The sequence below is a fragment of the Egretta garzetta genome, unplaced genomic scaffold (assembly GCF_000687185.1).
Source record: "Egretta garzetta isolate BGI_Z169 unplaced genomic scaffold, ASM68718v1 scaffold768, whole genome shotgun sequence".
NCBI lineage: Eukaryota > Metazoa > Chordata > Aves > Pelecaniformes > Ardeidae > Egretta > Egretta garzetta.
In genome coordinates, this window is record NW_009260594.1 from 494924 (window position 1) to 514402 (window position 19479).

The window sequence follows — 19479 nt, forward strand, 5'->3', positions numbered from 1 at the left end:
CTCGGGTGGGCCACGACTCTCCCCTGGGACCGCGGCGCCCCGGCTGGGCGGGCTTGCTCTGGCTCCCGAGGGACGGGGCCTTTATCCCCTCCCGCTCCCCGTGCTTTGGGGGCAGTCAGCGAGCCGCCCTGCCGGCCTGAGTCCCTTCTCCCGCCTCCCTGGCCGAGTCCCTCTCCGCGTGGTAATGCTCCCGGCGGTGCTGGGGCCTCGCTGGGTCCCCTCTTGCCTGCGGGAGCCCCGTCTTTCCCCTCCCTGTCGCTTCCACGGCACAATACAAATGCAGTGGTGCTTTCCCATCCCGTGCTTTGGGGGCAGTCAGCGAGCCGCCCTGCCGGCCTGAGTCCCTTCTCCCGCCTCCCTGGCCGAGTCCCTCTCCGCGTGGTAATGCTCCCGGCGGTGCTGGGGCCTCGCTGGGTCCCCTCTTGCCTGCGGGAGCCCCGTCTTTCCCCTCCCTGTCGCTTCCACGGCACAATACAAATGCAGTGGTGCTTTCCCATTCATTCACGGGGTCACTGATGACTTGGGGCAGAGCAGCGAAATGTCTTCCTTGTGTTGGAAGACTTTAGGTCTTTTTTCACCCGTTACGGATTTTCAGGTGTTTCAGCCTTTAAAGGCCCCACCTGAGCCGTTGGAATAGCCACTTGACTAACTTCCCAGTCATTGAACTGGGTGAATAGCTGCCAGAGGTTCATACAGGAGATTGTCAAAACATGATCTTCACAGAGTTTGGATCTGGCTTATTAGTTAAAAGTATCAGAGATTAATTATTTGGAAATAGTATTCGAAGTAGTGTAGTCATAAGCCTCTCCCTGGGCTCCGTTAAAGGTGTTTTCCTAGAAGCACTCATGCTGTATGTGCTGATTTGGGTCTGTTCTGAGTCAATAGTTCAGTTAAGTGGTTCCAACAATAAACTAGCGTACGTGGAAATTCCCAGTATCTCAGACTGATGCAAAAATCAAATGTCCCATTGATTTGCCTCATCCTGGTACAGACATTTCAGCTAAACAGGCTGGTGCTGGACCACTGTGTATTTAGGTAGTGTGGCTTTAAAGCTTTTTGTTTATGTGTATTTATTTGATGCACTGTTTTGGCAGATTTTCTCTTAAGTTTAAAAACCTACTGCAATTTTAAGAGTACTTTTAAAATAGACTGTGGAAAACTTTTTCTTAATATTTTGATAGTTAACTTGTGTTTGCAGCTCATTCTTACTCTAGACGCGGCACTATGAATCAAGAAAAACTGGCCAAGCTTCAAGCGCAGGTCCGAATAGGAGGAAAGGTAAGAAAACATCAGAGATGTGCTGTTCCATGTAATTTATAAGTTGAAGGAGAAAAATATCTGAAATTTGTTTTTCAAAACATAGGCTTTGGCTTATAGGAGGGAGATAAAAATATGTACATTTGAGACCTGAAAAATAATGGCATTTGTGTGATTGGGATCATAGTGCTGCTACCTGAAATGCAATTTTCTTTCAGTTCACAACTGCTGGATGAGTGGTTTCCACAGTGTGTCAGCTTTCTTTTTAATTCAGTGACTTGTTGTGACCTGTGAAAGCTCAAGCTAAGCTTATGTGTTGGTTATTCCAGTTTGCCTTTCTCTGCTCCCTGTTGGGCAGTTCCTTCCTTTGTGCCAGCTCCAGGGCTTATCTGACTCTGCACTGAGCTGTTTCTTTTCTCTGAACCAGCAGGTAGCTAATGTGAGCAAAAAAAAAAAAGTGTATGGCTTGTTCAGTGTGGGTGTTCATCTCATAACTGTAGGTGGGGTTGTACAAAAGTTTGCAGAGTAGGAATTCCAAAATTGCTGTTCTGTGGAACAGTTTAAAAATCTTAATTACTTGATTAGGACAATGTGACCTTTTTAAATCACTGTTTTTGTGCTTCATCCCCAAGAAGGGAAAATCTTTATATATTGCTTAATAGTAAATAGTATTCTTAGAATCTAGCTTGTGGGAAGGGAAAATACTACTGTTTGGTGTCTTTTACGCTTAAGAAAAACCTTAAAATTGAGACTGACAGTTAAAGCTGTAGATGAAAGTAAAGTAAGTTGAAAAGCATTTTTGACTACAGAGCTTTCTCACAGTTTACAGATAGGCTGCTCAGAGTGTGATATGACTTTGAAAAATTCAGTGTTGTGATATTTTGAGAATAATTGACTGTTGTGTCTTGATTCTTTCCCAGGGAACAGCTCGCAGAAAGAAGAAGGTGGTGCACAGAACAGCTACAGCTGATGACAAAAAACTTCAGAGTTCCCTCAAAAAACTGGCAGTAAATAACATTGCTGGCATTGAAGAGGTATAGTGATAAAATAAGTGTTTCCTGATTGAAATGAAATTCAGTGGTGTTTTGGTGGTGGGGTTTTTGTTGTTTGTGGTGGTTTTTTTTTTTTTTTTTTTTTTCTTTAAACAACAGTTTTCCCCTCAAAAACTTACACGGCTGGTTACTGATAGGTGAAGTTACTTGATTGTTGTTTCATTTACATTAATGCATGCATACCTAGAGAAAGAAGGAAAAAGGCTCTGCTGGCCAGATAGTGATTGGAGAAGCTAGTAAGTTGCCATGTATGTCTTGCACTCATTGTGAAACAAAACTTCTCTTGATTCTTGACTTCATTAACTTGATTACCTACTTTAAAGAGAAGAGCAGTAAATGCACATGTATTGTGCAGGCACATCTAAAGCAAGGGTTGTGTAGTACAGAGTACAAGGACAACCATAAAAACAGATGGAGTGAGAACTTGCAAATTTGTATTATCAAAATTAGTTCCTATTACTGCATGAAAATTACCAGAAATATTTGTGGTAGTCACAGGAGATGACATTTCTACCAACACAGCAAAGGCTTTACAGAAACAGCTTCTTTGTTAATGAAGTAGGAATATAAAGGTTTTGGATATTCCTTGAACGTACCTGTGTAAAATACGAAATGAAAGACATTTTTCATAATGCTGTAGAGTGACACTCATGTGGGAGGAGGAGGTGTTCCTTCATCATGAACTCAATATTACTGTAGTACTTGGTTAAAGAAGCATAATATTTAATCTGTGATTAATTAATTTAAGCAGGGTTGCAAGGTGCCTCCAGAGGTCACTTAGTGCATGCCTCTCTTCCAAAGGCAAATACAGATTCAGTGTAGAAGCCTGGTTTGCCTGTAAGTTTTCAAGCCTTTGCTACAGAAACAATTCAATTTGTCTGTTTACTTAAGCTTGATATGTATATGCTGAGCTATATGAACCCAAAGAAAGACAGTTCATGTTCTGTTTGGGGTTTTTTTGTGGGTGTCCATCCCTGTCGGCTCCCCCCCCCAGGCATAAGATCTTTATTCAGACACAGTTATTAAGGATTTTAGATGTCTTGATGTGAAGGACGATAATCCAATATGCTTCTACCTTGATAGTTAGGTATGTTACTGCAGTATGCTGTTGTATTCAGGTGGACAGAAGTTGACATTGGTAAACTTTGTGTAGAAAGAATGGTTTGGGGAGGCTAGTAGTCTTGAGTCAAACATTAGTAGCTCATCTGTGTGGGTTTTAAGGGGCTTTTAAGTAAGAGGATGACAGTGCTTGAAGCCTTTACTATTTCCCCATGTGTAAGGGACAGGACATCTTTCAGCTTTGCTGGAAAGCAACACGCCTGGTTTTCCTGGTCAAACATATTTTTAACTGTGTTGCTGTATGGAGATTGATAACTTACATGTTTGTATATTTTAGATCTCTTTAGTTCCAAAATTTCTGCTTTCTCCCGGTAACTTCACTAAAAACAATACTTAGGAGTTTTGTGACATAAATTTATTACTACTGTTTGGCTTGATGGGTAGAAGGCTCTTCCTTTTTTCAAATTATTTTCCACTTAGCTGTGCCCAGAAGAACAACCTTTTTAACGTTACGTTCTGTCTCCTCTTAAGTTAAAAAACCTAAAATAAACCCCATAGAAATATGCCAGTATAAACTTCAACAGTAGGAACAAAGCAGGCTGCTGTACTGGCTGTAAAACTTAATTCTCAGTGATTCAGAAGACCAGGGAAGAGGAACATAGCAGGATCACTGTATGATGCACTTACTCCATGATGACTATTAAGAGATGTACTAGGAAGGCATAGAAGCCTGTTCTAGTGTAGCTGGTACATAAACCCCCAGTGCTGCCTGTGTATGTGCAGGAAGCATCCCTGCCTTGGGCAGCTTCAGCAAGTAGGCCAGATTGTGAATCTTGTGCCTTTGCCAGTTCTGGTGCAGAAACAATAACGTTTTCCTGATAGGCAACACAGATAGCTGTGAGTGGCGATGCTCTTAAACTGATGTGGCAAGGCTTTGCTGTTAGAGCTTTTAGTTTGTAAAGAGTTACCACAGGTTTTGGTGGGGTGTTTTTGTTTTCCCTCTAGACATTCCTGATACTAACTCGTTTATGTCTTACAGTCTAATAACCTATGCATGTTTTTTGTCTTTGTTAAAAATACACATGAACTGTATGATAGCATACAGTCCTTGCATATTTGTTACTTAGTATTTAGATAAGCATATTCTATGAAGGAAACATAGCTCTTAAATTCTACCTTTTTCATATAGTAGATATGAACCCATATTTTATCATTAACTCATATTTTACTTGCAGTTTAGGTGGTGTTAATTCCGGATGCTTTTATCATGGCTATATTATTCTCTAGGAGGAGTACTAGTTTTATGGGGTTTTTAATATATATTTTAAATCTAGATTTGAATTAATTTATCATGCTTGTTTAGCAAGATGCTGCAACACTTTGGTAAATGTTATTAATATATTTAAACAGGTGAACATGATAAAAGATGATGGAACGGTTATTCACTTCAACAACCCCAAGGTTCAAGCTTCCCTCTCTGCTAACACTTTTGCAATTACTGGTCATGCAGAGGCTAAGCCGATCACAGAAATGCTTCCAGGCATCTTAAGCCAGCTTGGTGCTGACAGCTTAACAAGTCTCAGGAAGTTAGCTGAACAATTCCCAAGACAAGGTAGGTCTTTTTGGAGTCTTTCATCACTGATTTAAAGAACATAGAAAGTATTAAAAGTTTTAACCCAAATTTAACAGCAGCATGCATGACTTAAAGTGATCGAAAGCAGATATGCTTTTATTTATTTGCCACTGTTCTGGAAAGTTTGGTGTTTTGTTTTTTTTTTTTTTTTTTTTTTTTTTCTTGTCGATTGAAGATTCTGAAAAAACATTTGGTGAGTCAGGCATGCTGTGATTGCAGGTGTACAAGTGTGTATGACAATACTTAGGAAAGCAAGTTCAAGTTTGTACTGGGAAAAACTCAGCAGGTTGTTTTTGTCAGGGAATTGATTCTGTTTTCTTTGTTCATACAAAACATACTTCTGTTGTGAATATAGAGAAGAAGCATGTTCTTTATTTTCTACTCTGTTATTCCATTTGGAATTAAACCAAGCCTTTTTTAAAATGGATTCAAAATCAAAGGTTTGATTCAAAATAATCAAAGTTTTTAATGTGATTCTTTACTTTTCTGCTAATTTTAAAACCATAAGAGCATGGTGTGTGTATGTATGTGGTATAACTATTACTGTAATTTTACAGTGAAGAAATAGAGTCTGGGGAAAATCCCTCTTAGAATTAATACCTTCCTTGAGGAAGCACTGTAGCATGTTTTGTAGAGGTCCCAACTATTTTCCCTAAGCAAGTTTGCAGTTTAAGAAGAGATGGAAATTTATTCTTCAGATGGTGTATGTTATGAAATTGGAACATGAGTGTTTTGAAACATGCAAGTAATCAGTCTGACTTTTTGATTAGAATTTTTAAAGCTTTCTTAGACTGCAGAACAGGTATACTTTTCATTATAAGTAGTTGTATTGCAGTTTTTTCATGTTGTATATTGTCAAAAACTAGTTCTTAATATCAAGCCCCAGTGAAGTTGGACATAAAGATTTTGGGTTTCATATTTGTACTGTTTATACTGTTATGGCCGTTAAAAAGACTGTAATTGGACATGTTGCAATTGTCTGTGTTTGGAATTGGAAAACGCATTACCTGTCCTAATATTTTCAACAAATAGTTATTCCTTCTAAATAAATTTAATTTCTTTTATATTTTATGTTTAATTGAAAGTAAAGGGTTTATTTTTCCTTCTTTACTAATATTAATATGTAAAATACCTTTTAAAATTTAGAAGATGGATTATCATAAGCATATTTCTTTGATACAACCTCAGTACCAATAGGTACCTACTATGCTTTCTTTAGATAGTACAGGAAGTCAGACCAATGAGAAGAAATACTTTTATTTTTAAGTTCTTGGATTTCTCTAGATTACTTGTAGCATATTCCAACTTCCATGACTTACAGAAGACTGGGTTTGATGCAAGACCCTTGATATGGAAATACTTCTTCCTACAGTTTTGGCCCCTTGGTAATTAAATCATATGATATGTTGGTCCTTGGTTGGTACCACATTATTGTTGCATTGAAACACATGACTTCAGTCAGATTTGGTCATGCTGGGTTTTTCCTGTATCATTTGATCTTTTGCTAGCTCTGCCTTAATACCTCTAAGTATTTGAAAATGGCTGTGCTTCTACTTCAGTATAAGAACGTTCACAAGTAGACCTTTTGGTCATGCTGATTACTGTTGATACCCAATCATTTGTGTCTGTTAGGTGTTGGGGAAATGCGTTCTTTTCACCTATGTTTTTTATTTTGTTATGTGATTGTCCCTAATTCTGTGTAATGAGAACTCAGCACCAAATTTCTTTTTATAGTGTTGGATAGTAAAGCACCAAAACCTGAAGATATTGATGAAGAAGATGATGATGTCCCAGGTAGGCACATGCACACTTACATGTCCATCTAATGTATAAATACTTCAATTCATGCATTTAAATACTTAACTCTTGATGTGATTATACTTCTCACTTGATAAGGGAGGCTTCATATACTGGGCAGCATTAAAACATTCATGACATTAGATTCCAGCTTTTAAAAAAGGTTTAGCCTGTGCAAATTGCTTAATTCTTAAGTGAAGGTAGGTTAAAAATATTTTCAGGAAGGTTGAACAGGTGATCTAAATATTAAAATAGGGTTTTAGGGCTGCAAAATTACATGATTGGCATAGTCATCAGGTTGTCTTTGAATCAGAGTAATATAAATGGGGATTTCTATTTCTGTAGTAGAAGAAACAAAGCTTATGTCAGTGTCTGAAAGTTTCTCAATGAATTAATGTTGTAAGTTCTTAATTTTGTCAGTGAATATCCGTCAATCACCACATTCTTCTATACACATCAGTATGGTTTGAGCTAAAACAACCAACTGGTGGGCCTGGAGGTTCAATTCCTCATGCTTTAGCACTGGTTTATTTGTGACCTTGTATAAAAATTCAGTTGTCTAAAATTTTGTTTCTTGGAATGCAACAGTTAGTGGGTGCCTAATGTCAGGCATTCATTAAAGAATACTGATGTCTCAAGACTTAATGGCACTAGTAGAGCCCCTCTGAAAATCAGATCTTAGTCACTTCATGTTAGAACCTCTGCTCTTCTGAGTGTTTCTGCATTTCTAGTTCTTTGTGTGTGTTCAGACAAACCCTATTTTCTAAAGCCCTATGAAATCTGCCCATAAAAAATGGTGTACGTGAGAAGTAATTCTTAACCATACTTATAATATATGCATTTTCATTAAACTTATGAAGGTAAAGTTACTGGTCATTACTGTATTAAATATCTTCATCTCTTTCAGATCTCGTAGAAAACTTTGATGAAGCATCAAAGAATGAAGCTAACTAAACCATTAATAGTTCTGGAAGCTGGCATGGACTAGATTTAAGAAATCAGCTATGTGGTTCCAAAGTTTTAAAGAAACAGAGAACATCATCTGTTAATAGTTCAGTAATATAAATATTTTGTATTTTTATGATGCTGTTTGTTCAGCATTTTCTGTCAGTTGATTTTGCATTTTGCACTTACTCCCAGGATCTACTCTTTTGGTCAAAAAGAAATGTCAGTGCAGTTTGAGGGGTGTGTGCATGTGCGTGTGTGTATGTGTGTGGGTGTACATATAGTGGAGAACAAATTGGAGAACACTTATTTAACCTTTTCCCCTTTGGAAGTAGAAATAAAATGAATCTTCAGCATTGTTACTTTTTTATTATCACCAAATAGTGCACAGAAGGTAATTAAGATTAAAATTTTGTCCACATTTTGTGATCTGGAGACATTACACCATTAAAATTTGGGTTTAATTTGCTGTTAACTATCGTACTTGCAGATGTGTTTCTCATCCCCATTGGAATGTACACATGATAATTGTTATCAACCTTATGTTGATCCCAGATGGTACCAAAGACGAGCTGTTTTACTGGCTTGTTTGGTACAGTAACTTTTTAAAAAGGAAAACTTGGTCTCAGAAGAGTGTGGTTTTGTTTGGTTTTTTTTTTGAACCCTTCCCAGCTTTTTCTTTCTTCTTTTTTTTTCTTGTGTGTCTAACCTTTTGAGACAAGCTAATGTTTGTCTCCTTCCATCTAGGCTTAGCAGTATGTTCTCCTGTTGATTACATAAGAGTATTTCCCATGTCAAAAGGAAAACAAACACCTTGGTTCTCTGCCATGCGGTCACTTCCTAAACTTGGAGGTCTAGTTGGTAACAGTCCAGTGCACCAGTTTTGCACACTAACAGATTTTTGCTTGAATAAGTTCAAGCTGTTCTCTTGGCATGACTGCATTTACTAGCAGCTGATGATCCACTGTCATTCTGACGGCACTAGGAATTAAATGCACCATGTGAACAATGTTTGAGGTGGGAGGAAAAAGTTGTTGACATTTTGCCTTGCCTTCTGCTGGGCAGTTTGTGCAATGACTAGCTCTAAAGGGATAACTTTTTTTTGCCTGTAACTTACCTTTGCCTATAACCTACCTCTAGGTTTGGTGTCATCTATGTAGTAGCTTCTTAAAACCCACAAATGCTTCTCAGGCATAAGGAGGACATTGGGAGGTACTGTTGGTAGAGTGCAGTATTTATGATGTTTCTTTAAAATGCTTAATGTGAACCTGTTTTCTCAGAGGCTCTTTCAAGGTTTTTGATGTAATGTGCATTACAGTATAGTTAGACATCATTGTAACCTGTGTCAAGGGCAGCTGTGGCTTAAGAAAGCCATTTTTTTTCCTCTACATCTGTCACTTAACTATGGCTTAATTGGAACATATCAGCTTTTTCTGTAGGTTCATATGCTAGAGAACTGTAAAAGTACAAGGTAAACAGTATATGAGTTCTGGTGACATAATCATAAAACCATGAAAGCAGAGCTGTAGTGGTTTGCCATCTGAACCCCTCAATTTATTTTATAGGCCTTGCTCAGTTTCTCCTGTTAATATTTTATATACTACATGGATCTTACTACAAAATAAAATAACAGTACAAAAGAGGAACTGCTCCCTCCTGTGTGTTGTCCCCTCTTCCCACCAGCACTGGCTGAGGCACGACAGGTGGCTGCAGCAGCTGTTTTGGACAGCACTGCATCCTTGCTGACCGTGACGGGAAGGTACACGCAGGACTAGGGAGGATCCTGTTGGAGCTGTAGGGTTTCACACTCCCACATACCCACTCTGCTATTTCCCCTGCAGTGTTGAATGAAACTTTGGTTTGTTGTATGGCTGATCTTAAATTGGCCGCAGACGCATTTGTTCTGTTTATAAGGAAGAGATGTCTTCATTAATGTGTGCACAGGCACACTGAATTGCCTTTTGCTGCCTCTGCAAGCTGAAAGCAAATGAAGGATGCTAGGAAACAGGTATTCGCAGTGTTCTTCTGTTTGCTTCGGGGGCACAAGTGAAGAACGTTTCAAAGTAGCGGCTGTACTGAGTTTATGTATGGGACATCCCCTCCCCCTAAATACTAATCAGATACTGAAAAATTGTGCTCATTGGTTTCTGATGTAGGAAGTATGTCAAAAGTAATTTTGTGAGCGATTAAGAGTAAGCATTGGAAACAATGATTCCCTAAGTTTATATAGTTGAACTTTGATTCCTACAAAATACTCATTTAATTCTTGCTCTTGGTCATGAGAATTTACATGTTAAACCCTCACTTTTTTTTTTCCTGTGTTTGACAACCAGTAAACTAACTAAATATGCTAGCTTATGTAGTTATATTATCTTCAGTTTTTCACTGTATCTGGAAACAGTCAACCACTTATGATTTGTTGCTGGAAATACTAGAGCTTATCAATCATTAAACTGATTTTAATTAAAAGTAACCCGTCAAGGCTGTTGTGGGAAAAGCTCTTTTTCTTCGTATTTATTCATGGTGTAACTCAAACAGTGTTTGTACATGCTGATGGAAATGCAAAGTTACTAAAAGCAGTTTTGGGGAGTGTTGGTACAATAAAAACTCCCCACATGAAGGTGAACATTAAAATGTTGTTTGCTTGGCTTGAAGCACTATAACCCCTCTACTTCTGAAGCTCTTGAGCTTACTTGCTCACTACTTAAACACTGTTGGCATATTAAAGATACTGGCATATTGAAGAAGTTAGCAGTGATATGAAAATAGGAAGATAGGGCAGAAAGCAAGGTGAAACATCTCTTGGACCGCATGTGAGAGAATCAAAGCTGAATCAGTGAAGACTAAAGAATCAAGAACTTAGCAAATGTATAAGACTGCATATGCTAGTCTTCCTGCCCCAACTGCTAGTAGCTTTGTGTAGCTCCCTAGTTTATGGGTGGGGAACCTGGGACTGGCTGGCTTCTCTCAGGCAGGAGAGGAGGTCTGTAAAAAAAACCTGCAGTTGTGGTGCGTTTTCTGGGGCGGGGGGGGGAGCTCCTGTATGACGGATGGCAGAGATGACAGTACAGCCAGTGGTGCTGGAGACCTGGTACTGAGTGCTGGGGAGGGATTTCTTGTGCAGCACTTGGTAACAAAATCAGTTTGGAGCTAAGAGTGTTGGTAGGGTGGGAGGAGTTGATACAAAAAGAACGTTTAACAGACAATACAGACCTTGAGAAAAACAGGGTTCAGGTGATTTTTTTCAGCTTTTGTTACACAGGAATATTTGAAGAGTATACAAGAATGATAAGGTTGAATTTAGAACTGCTACTGAAGTTTTATTGAAATACGTTGATATTTCACTAGCATTTGTCAACTTCCCATGAGAACTAGGAGTTGCTATGATCTCCCTTCTGCCAGGATCTTCACAAAGAATGTTTTGATTTGATGTGTACAAAATGAGCACTGGAGGTCTTACGATATAATTACTGAGCAGTGTATTGATTGATTGACCAGTGTATTGCTGTTAACAGGAAGGTACTGAGGAAGTTACAACAGCACAGTAAATCCGTGCTGTATGTAAGAGATGAATTTGTGCTTCTACTGAGGAATGTCATAGGAAGGATTCTCCTAATTTCCCTGAAATCGGACTGTGCTGCCCCAGGCGGTAGGGATGTACAGAGGGGCTGAGCAAACTGCCCTGTAGGTGAAGGCGAGTGACTGAGTTCTTCTACTAGCCCTTAAGATTAGTCTCCTTTTATTATTTCAAGACAGTGCTGGTTTGTTCAGCAAAGTGAACAGACAGATTTTTCTGGAGATCAAGATTAATTGAATGATCCATGTCTTGTACTTGAGCAAATGAAGTGATGCAGAACAGAAGCACATCACAACGCTGGCCATAGCGACTTCACGGAAGTGGCAGCAGAAGTAGAGGGAATGGTTATTCACGTTCAACTGTTTGCTTTCCTGTCAAGTAAATCTTATTTTTCTTTATCTTCCCCCTCCCCTTTTCAAAGACCAGTTTGCAGACACTGAAGAACTTGATGGACTTATTCAGAAACGTGGGGGCCGCAGTGTCAATCAAGGATTCAGGTAGCCAAGCAGAGCAAGTGAAGAGACTAATTCTAAAATCGGTGGTCTTGGTATGTTTGGGTGGAAGTGTGGGTTGATATCTAGAGCAGGATTATCGGGAACTGGGTTTTCATTTCAGACTCTGGCACTGTGTATTTGGCAAGAAAAACCAAACTTGTGCATCTTCCAGTGCCTTGGTTTGCCTTTATTTCAGGAGTACTGCTCTACCTCCTATAAGTATGTGGTATGTAAATTAATGAACACAAAACCTGGATGCTTCTTGAGAGAAAAGAGCTACATCTGTGCAAATGGTATAAAAAGCTACTTTACTTCCACATGATAAGTGCATCCTGTTTGGTGGGCTGTCAGTACTACTAAACACCCTCTCACTAAACAACAGACCCACAGCTTGCTCACACGCGTTTTTTTCTTGTCAACCTGGTATCTGTCAGATTCTCACGTTAGGCGGCATTTCCTTGAACTTTGCATTGCAGATGGATTTTGTAACTGTGCTAAATTAGTTGCCTCCTCAAAGTAAAAGATTACCTGCTCATTTGAGTTGTTGAAGTTGTTTCTGATATTTTTGATAAAGTATCAATGCTAAGGCAAACATTGAAACAAAAAATTGTATTCCAAGGCCTTTTGACCTTTCAGTGCGTATCTCCCAGCTGAATTAAAGGAGTTGCATGACCTCGTGCCCTTTCTTGCAACATCCTTGCAGCAGCTACGGTAACTGCTTATGTCAAAAAGTAATATTAGAAAGTATTTAATGTATTTTTAGATTCTGTCTAATGCAACTTAGCTGACAAAGAAGAGCCTGTGCCACATAATCAGCTTTCTACAGGCATTGGGAAATGTGGTGCAAACTACGCTTTGAGAACATCAGATCTGATTTTGAGGCCGTGTGTGAAGCTGGAAATTTCCAAGTGATGCAAATTATTGCCAGATGTAGGTAAGTGAAGACTTAAAATCTCAACAGATTGTCAGCGGGATACCAGACCTTTACACATCAAGAGTGAAGTTCCCTGAAAGGCCTTCATCACTCTCAGGCTTCCCTACCATCAAGGGAGAAAGTCTTCCCCTTCCTTTGCTTTCCCAAGTGCCAGCAGTAGTAGCTGGTGTCTGGTTGTAGATGACTTTCTTTAAAGTTAGTTTTCAGCTCACCTTGCCGTGAACTCTGACCACACAGTTGTGTGTAATAGTACTAGCACATGCTAAAAGCTTGACCATTCCTCTTCCCGACAGCTTGCTTTGGTTGTTTTAGCCAGCTTGTGAAACTGCATCCTGAGCCGTGATGGTAGTGTTTGAACCTGCGGGTCCCGCAGTTCATTCTGCCTAAGCGTGTGCTTGCAGAGAAAGCTGTAGCTTTGGGGCCCACGTTGGTTGTCTTTGCCTTACAACCTGCTAGCTAGCTTTAAATTTCTGTGAAATAAATGGTAGCCACCCTTTAAAAGGAAAGTGTTTGCGTGCAGTCCCTTTGGGCAGGCTTGGTAGAGATGACCATCAAGCAACCCATCCTTGAAGACTGAACTAGCCTTTTAACCCTACTGCTGTTCCTGCTCTGCTGCTGAGGCTTGTCTTGGCAAGACAGCGTAGAGGAACTTGCAGTGCTGCTGCCAGGGCCATACTGAGTTTGGGAAGAAGGGAAGGATTTGCCATATTGATGCCTTGGGTGACTGATCTGGTCAGATAAAAACTTGCAGTTTGTCTTTAAACTTTTAGTTGTGACACAAGGGTTTGGTACGCTCACTGTGCCTTGTGAGGCATAGGCATTGCCTGTACTGTGAGCTGATAAGCTGTGGCATGTGAACCCTGCGTGCTGTTACCACAGCCACCCTCTGATGCAGCCAACCCACTGCTGTGCAGCTGCACAGCACCCGAACACAGCCTTCCCCTGTAAGCCCATTTTGCACGTCTCTCTTCAGATGAACAGTGACCTTTTTGGGCAAGCTATTGAAGTTTTGATTCATGCTGCAGGTTCTTGTTCAATGAAAATCTCAGTAAATAACTTAAAGGCAACTTGAATAAGGAATTTCCATTTTTGTGACAAGACCTGGTTTCAGATGGTTTCTGACACATGGTGTTTAATTGGAAATAGCTGTAATTTGCTTACAGCACTTTTACAGTCTCCAGGGAGTAATGATGCAACTGAAGCTTCTTCTCTGTTCATTTTGAAACATTTGTTCTATTGCGGAAGACTGGTCTGCTCTGTGTGATTGGCAGTTGTAATTAGTAATGGCTTGCATTTTTGCATGTTTCTGAAAGCAAGCAAATAGGGCCTAAAATAATTTTTACTTTGAATAAGGATTTCTTCCCCTGTCTTAAGTTTCCCACAGCCTGCTGCCTCAGCTTAACTGAAAGACACCAGGTTTTCTCATAATCTGCTGCTGGATATTTGAGTATTTTGCTGAGATTTCTATTTTCACACCAGTGATGTCAGCTTGCTTGAAAACCAGGGAATGTGTTATATTTGCTAGTCTTTTTCTACATCACCTTTTTCTCAGCTGCATGATTTCTGTATAGTTGTAATTATTAACTTTTGAACACAGGGATATTATTACCTCTCTCTCTTCTCCTGCCCTTTGAGTTGCAGAGTTGCTTTCATTGGCAGTGTGCATGGAGAAATCACGTTGGTCACTTCCAGCCCTGAAATTGTAATAGTTTATCCCATTACATGGTGATTTTCCAGCTCAGTTCTCCTGAGAACCTTGAAATGGGTTTTCCGTAAAAATATTCCATCCACTCTTTCTTTTAAAGGCCATGGTAAAATTTGAAGGGATAATCCAGCTATTGTTTCTAGTGGTATGTGTGTTCAATCCTGATGATTTTGTTAAATTATAGAGGATTTTTGTAGAGCAGTCTGGGTCACTGAGAACTTGGTGGCTGCTTTGAACAGGATTGCTTGTTCTTTGTGAATGAGCAGAGAGATAAATCATTAGCATCTTCACTGATGGAAACTTATCCATGAAAAATGCATACACTTTTTATGGTTTTAATCTGCACAAGCACTCCATGAGTTTGCAGTAAGCTGTAATAAAAGGTTTAGAAGTCTTACACCTACAATTTCTCAATGGCTCAGAGTACAGTCATCAGGAATGTATACCAAGTGCATCTTCCTTTCTCTATCACTATTGTGGGTACTGTCTGAGAAATAGAGCTGTTGAATTTGGGCTGCCTGACATCACAGTGTGCTAATACTTTCAAACTGCTTGGGCCCTCAGGTTCATTATGGTTTGGGATGGCCAGCATTTGTCAGGAAAGAATAAATGGATTCAGAACAAGACTTGACTTGCATTGAATAAACATGATGAGAAATTATTTTTATTGTTAGTTTTTCTGCTGAGACATTAACCTGTGTTGAAACTTGTATGACATGTACTTTGGTTCAATTTTTGCCCTTCTACATTAACTCTTAGATAAGCCAAGATTAGAGAGAGGTGTTTAAATACTTGTCCTTAATTAGTCTTACCCTTGTAAGCAGTCCCATGAAAAACTGCTGTGGGAGGAATTACATGCATTGTCTCCTTGCACAATAAAAACAAGCTTTAACAATGGTTACTACCATAGTTAACCAATCCCATTACTTAAAAATATCTGCAGGTTTTATACTTGGAAGGTCTCTCTAATTTGGTAGAAGCAAGATAAAGGACAGATGCCAAATATGCCCAAGAGCTTTTTTCTTTTTCTTCCCTCCTCCCCCCCCCCCTCAAGAAAGCAGCTCTTAAATGTACTATTATTTAATGTGCTCTTTTCTACTGGCTACCATTGTGCTTAATCCTGTATCACAGTCAATATTGTTTTGCAAGGGGTTTGGCTGTTTGAAATGGGGTACCAACCTTTTTTAGCAAACTCAACGCATTCAGCTGACTGATTCCTGAGTAACAAACCTCAACAGGCAACTCTCACTGAGATGTTGAGGAAATAGCTGGTCAGGGCTTCCCAAGTGCTCTAGCTCACAGCACTCCACAAAATCTCAATCGTGATTTAGCAAGGCATAAATAAGCCTGGATTGTTGGTTTTGGGTTTTTTTTTTAATAGGCTTAATTACACCCAGTGAAGCAATGTCCTTTTGCTTGAGCAGGGAGTTGCCACACTGCTGTGAAGCCAACACACTGCTAGGAGAACAGGAAGGTTCAAATAGAGCCATCAAGTTCACAGGCTAAGCGGAAGGAGTGTGTACTCATGACCCTGTTCTCTCTGCACGTGTACACTTCCATGGGATTTAGTGGTGGGGTTTTTCTGTGATGGTAAGACTGAATGATTCCCTGTTTGCCATCACTGCTGACTTAATAAATGACATGATCAAGATGAGCATGTCTCTGGCTTTTTTTTTTTTTTTTTTTTTTTTTTTTTTTTCATGTGTACTAGTGAAAGAGAAATGAACTGGGGGAAGTGGGTACAGCTGGCCTGGAGTAATTAGTGCCTTATATTCAGCAAGGAGATCTTTACATAACACCAGTGATGTTATTGCTTCTTTCACTTAATTTTGCTGTGATTTAGTGTCTATATGTCAATGCCTGCAGGATTCCAGACTCATCCAGCCCATGTTCAACGCCACACCTGGCAGATGAGAATTTTAGGTATGTTTTCATGAATAAGGAGGCTAGCACAGGCTGGTATCCAACGTATTTGTTGAGCCAGTGCAGCTGGCAGGATATTTTCCAGCCTTACTGGAAATGGGTGTAGCCAATGCCATTCCAGCCACTGTTGGGCTAATGTTTGGATCTCAAGGATTGTCTGTTAAATGCTGAAGGTAGTCTCAGGAGAGAACACAGTGTGCAATTAATGTTGCGTCATCATATTGTGTAATGGGCCTTGCTGGATACTAACTCCTTGTTACACTGTTTTCTGTGAAAACAGAGAACAAAGGTGGCCCTTTCCACGTATAATTTATAATTTAAGGTATAGTCAAATTAATGACAACTGGTTTTCAATAATTGTAAATGGCAGCAAAATGCATTTACAGGGCTCAGGTTTCTTCCTTACAGAAACAGCAATACTGTCCTAGCATGAGAGGACACTGCTAACAGGATCCATCCAACACATACTCCCTTGGAAACAGACATAAAATTGTTGCATAATCACCATTTTGTGAAAATTGCTTTGAGATATTTCTCATCCTGGCAAAGTGAACCATTCTTGTTTACTGGTCAGCTTTCATTTTCACAGCCTGTTACACTAAATGGCATTTTTACTGAGCTCAAATATTTTCTTGATCAAAGTCTTTAGTAATAAAGAGCTCTTTGAACTGAGTTTAGGAAGCTCATTCATTTCTTTCTAGTATTTGAAGTCCTTTGCTTATTTTACAGGCCTAACAAACTCCCCTTAGTCCCACACTTAAATTATCTTGAAAGTCAGGCTCTTCTCCAACCCCTAATTTGTTAATCACCTGGACATTGCCACAGTCACAAAGCTATGAGCCTGCCACAATTCTGCTGAACTCTCAGGTTTCTTTCTTGTAGCCTTACCCTTTTTTATTCAAGCACTCTTGCCAGGATATGCATTTCCATTTTCATACCACATAAAGTTCTGGCTTGGTTTAAGCTTGGTTTTCTTATGCAGCTGAGAGACAGGATTTTCTTCATTATTATTAAGGTGCTCAGCTTTTTGCAAACTATAGGGGGAGATGTCTGCTCATAATTTTTTTTTTTTCGGTGTTAAGCACTCATTTTCCTTGGGGAAAAAAACCCAAACCTTTTCTTTCTAGCTGTCCTGCAAAAGGACCACCTCGTTACCAAAGAGAGAATGAGGGAGAAGGACTGCACTGTTTTCGTATCAGTTTCAAGATGTTTGGCTTAATTCTGCATTTGGGCACTGTTCTTGTTCTTCGGTAGTTGGTTCAGGCACGAGTTTTCCATCTAGTCTGCTTTCCACTGTATTCTTTTGCTTTGCTACAATTTATATCAAACTGTTATATAATTTATACAAAACCATTTATTTAAAAAGACTGTCCCATAAAGAGAACAAGGGACTTGGTGACAGGTATAATAAAGGGGTAAAACAGTTCCATCATTTTCTAAGTTTATTCAAATACCTTTCCAGATACAGAGATTTTCTTTAGTGTTATATGTGTCACTTGAGAATCAGTGGTGACTTATTTCTGAAGAAAAAAATCCAACTTTTCTCTAAACCTTTTCCCGCCTTACATCTCCCTGTATTGTAACAGTCTGGAGGGAAGGTGCCAGTGCTGGAGCCAGGCCATGTGCATAGTGGCACAGACCACAGTCACTTAAGTCTCCTTATTTATAACTCTTTTAAAATGATATTAATTTCAGAAAAATAGTTTTGAACCCCCCAAAAAAATCATCATGTGAATTTGATCTTCAGCGAGTAAATGAAATGGGTTGTAACGTCTTCCCTAGTGAATTTGTGGTGTGGGGAATTTCATGTCAGTTCAGCTGACTGCCTCATTTTTCAAAGCATTTCACTATGGGTTTTACACTTTCATTTAAGCTGTTGCTGTGTAAAAAGATTACTTCCATGTCATTTGCAAAGCATGTAGAAGCTGGAGGCAATTCAGCACTTTGACACTCTTAATTAACTGACAGCCTGTCATGAAAGTAGGTTGTAATTAAATGATATGGTAATTTTGGCCATGCTGCTTTTCAAAGTACTTTTACATCCCAGCGTAATAATTCAGGTGGTGACGTCATGTCAGTATATATGCTTCTCCTTCCTCAATGCCTACTCAAGAATTGTTGCTTGTGGTTCAAAATAGCTTTAAGAAAATAAATTACAACCAGTTCTTGGTGAAAGAGGAAATAGAAATTTAGAAAAATTTCCTGTCACAGGCTGTGGCCTGTCATCCTGTTGGGGTCTGTGAAGATGACGTGTAATGTGTGACAGCCTACATGTCCTGTAAGAGACATTCACACATTCAGAGATCTGCAGGGTTTCTAGGACAATCCAGTTGGGTTCGTGAAAAATGACAGCCTGTGCCATGTTTGCTCTGGGATATTGCTAATGACTTGAGTAAGGTTGGATTTAGCCCAATATATTTTTGATTAAGATTATGCTGTCTTCAACTAGGGGGGTGGGTGTTGAAATGGGAGTGCTTTTACTGGGTAAGCATAGTCTTATTTATGGAGGTATTCCAGGATGGACATGTCCCTAACACAGCCTGATGGTGTTACTGTTCAGAAATGAGTGGGTTTTGCCAGAAGCCAGTAGTACTCACTGTGTTTTGAGCCAGGTTCTTTTGATGTCCATTTTCTGATGTGCTGCCCTGGGGAAATCTGCCGTCTATTCATCTCATCAATCCTTTAATAACATCCCTTGTGCCAGGAACATCATAATGCTGAATGCCATGACTGAGACGTTACTATGAATATGCTGAAGATCCTTACTTGGTGTGTGATGAAATGATCTTTGGGGAATAAGTGAAACAAATGTGCGTGTAGGATATCCTTTAATTCAATGAAGAATGTGGGTGGAGAAGCAATTGAAATGAACAAGATGCTTTGGATTTTCGTTAATGCCTTGAATACTTTAGGGTGTACTTAAATCTTTGTGTGTGTGTGTGAACAGTTTCACTGCTCAAAGAACTAATGAAAGCAGGAGGATCCCATGTTATTTAACCATCTCTTCGTCTACCTGTCCTCTGTCGCACCTTTCCCCTGGGATACAGGCACTGTGTTCTCTGTGGCAGTTCTGATAGGGGAGAAATAACCATACAAAGAAGGC

General features: G+C 39.5%; 1 protein-coding gene across 1 annotated transcript; it reads left to right on the forward strand.

Annotated features, from left to right (window-relative positions):
* The first annotated feature begins 312 nt into the window (after positions 1-312).
* On the forward strand, positions 313-8970 carry BTF3L4 (basic transcription factor 3 like 4). The gene is made up of 5 exons (XM_009644636.2): positions 313-1278; positions 2178-2291; positions 4779-4980; positions 6736-6795; positions 7706-8970. The coding sequence occupies exons 1-5, from the start codon at positions 1225-1227 to the stop codon at positions 7750-7752; spliced, it is 477 nt and encodes a 158-aa protein (XP_009642931.1). The 5' UTR covers positions 313-1224; the 3' UTR covers positions 7753-8970.
* Positions 8971-19479: the final 10509 nt, after the last annotated feature.

What these genes read in the sequence shown, in the direction of transcription:
- BTF3L4 (XM_009644636.2), top strand. Translation starts at nt 1,225, where the DNA reads ATGAATCAAGAAAAACTGGCCAAGCTTCAAGCGCAGGTCCGAATAGGA. An exon ending in TGAACAATTCCCAAGACAAG is followed by an intron (nt 4,981 to 6,735) that starts GTAGGTCTTTTT and finishes TTCTTTTTATAG; the next exon opens with TGTTGGATAGTAAAGCACCA. An exon ending in AGAAGATGATGATGTCCCAG is followed by an intron (nt 6,796 to 7,705) that starts GTAGGCACATGC and finishes CATCTCTTTCAG; the next exon opens with ATCTCGTAGAAAACTTTGAT.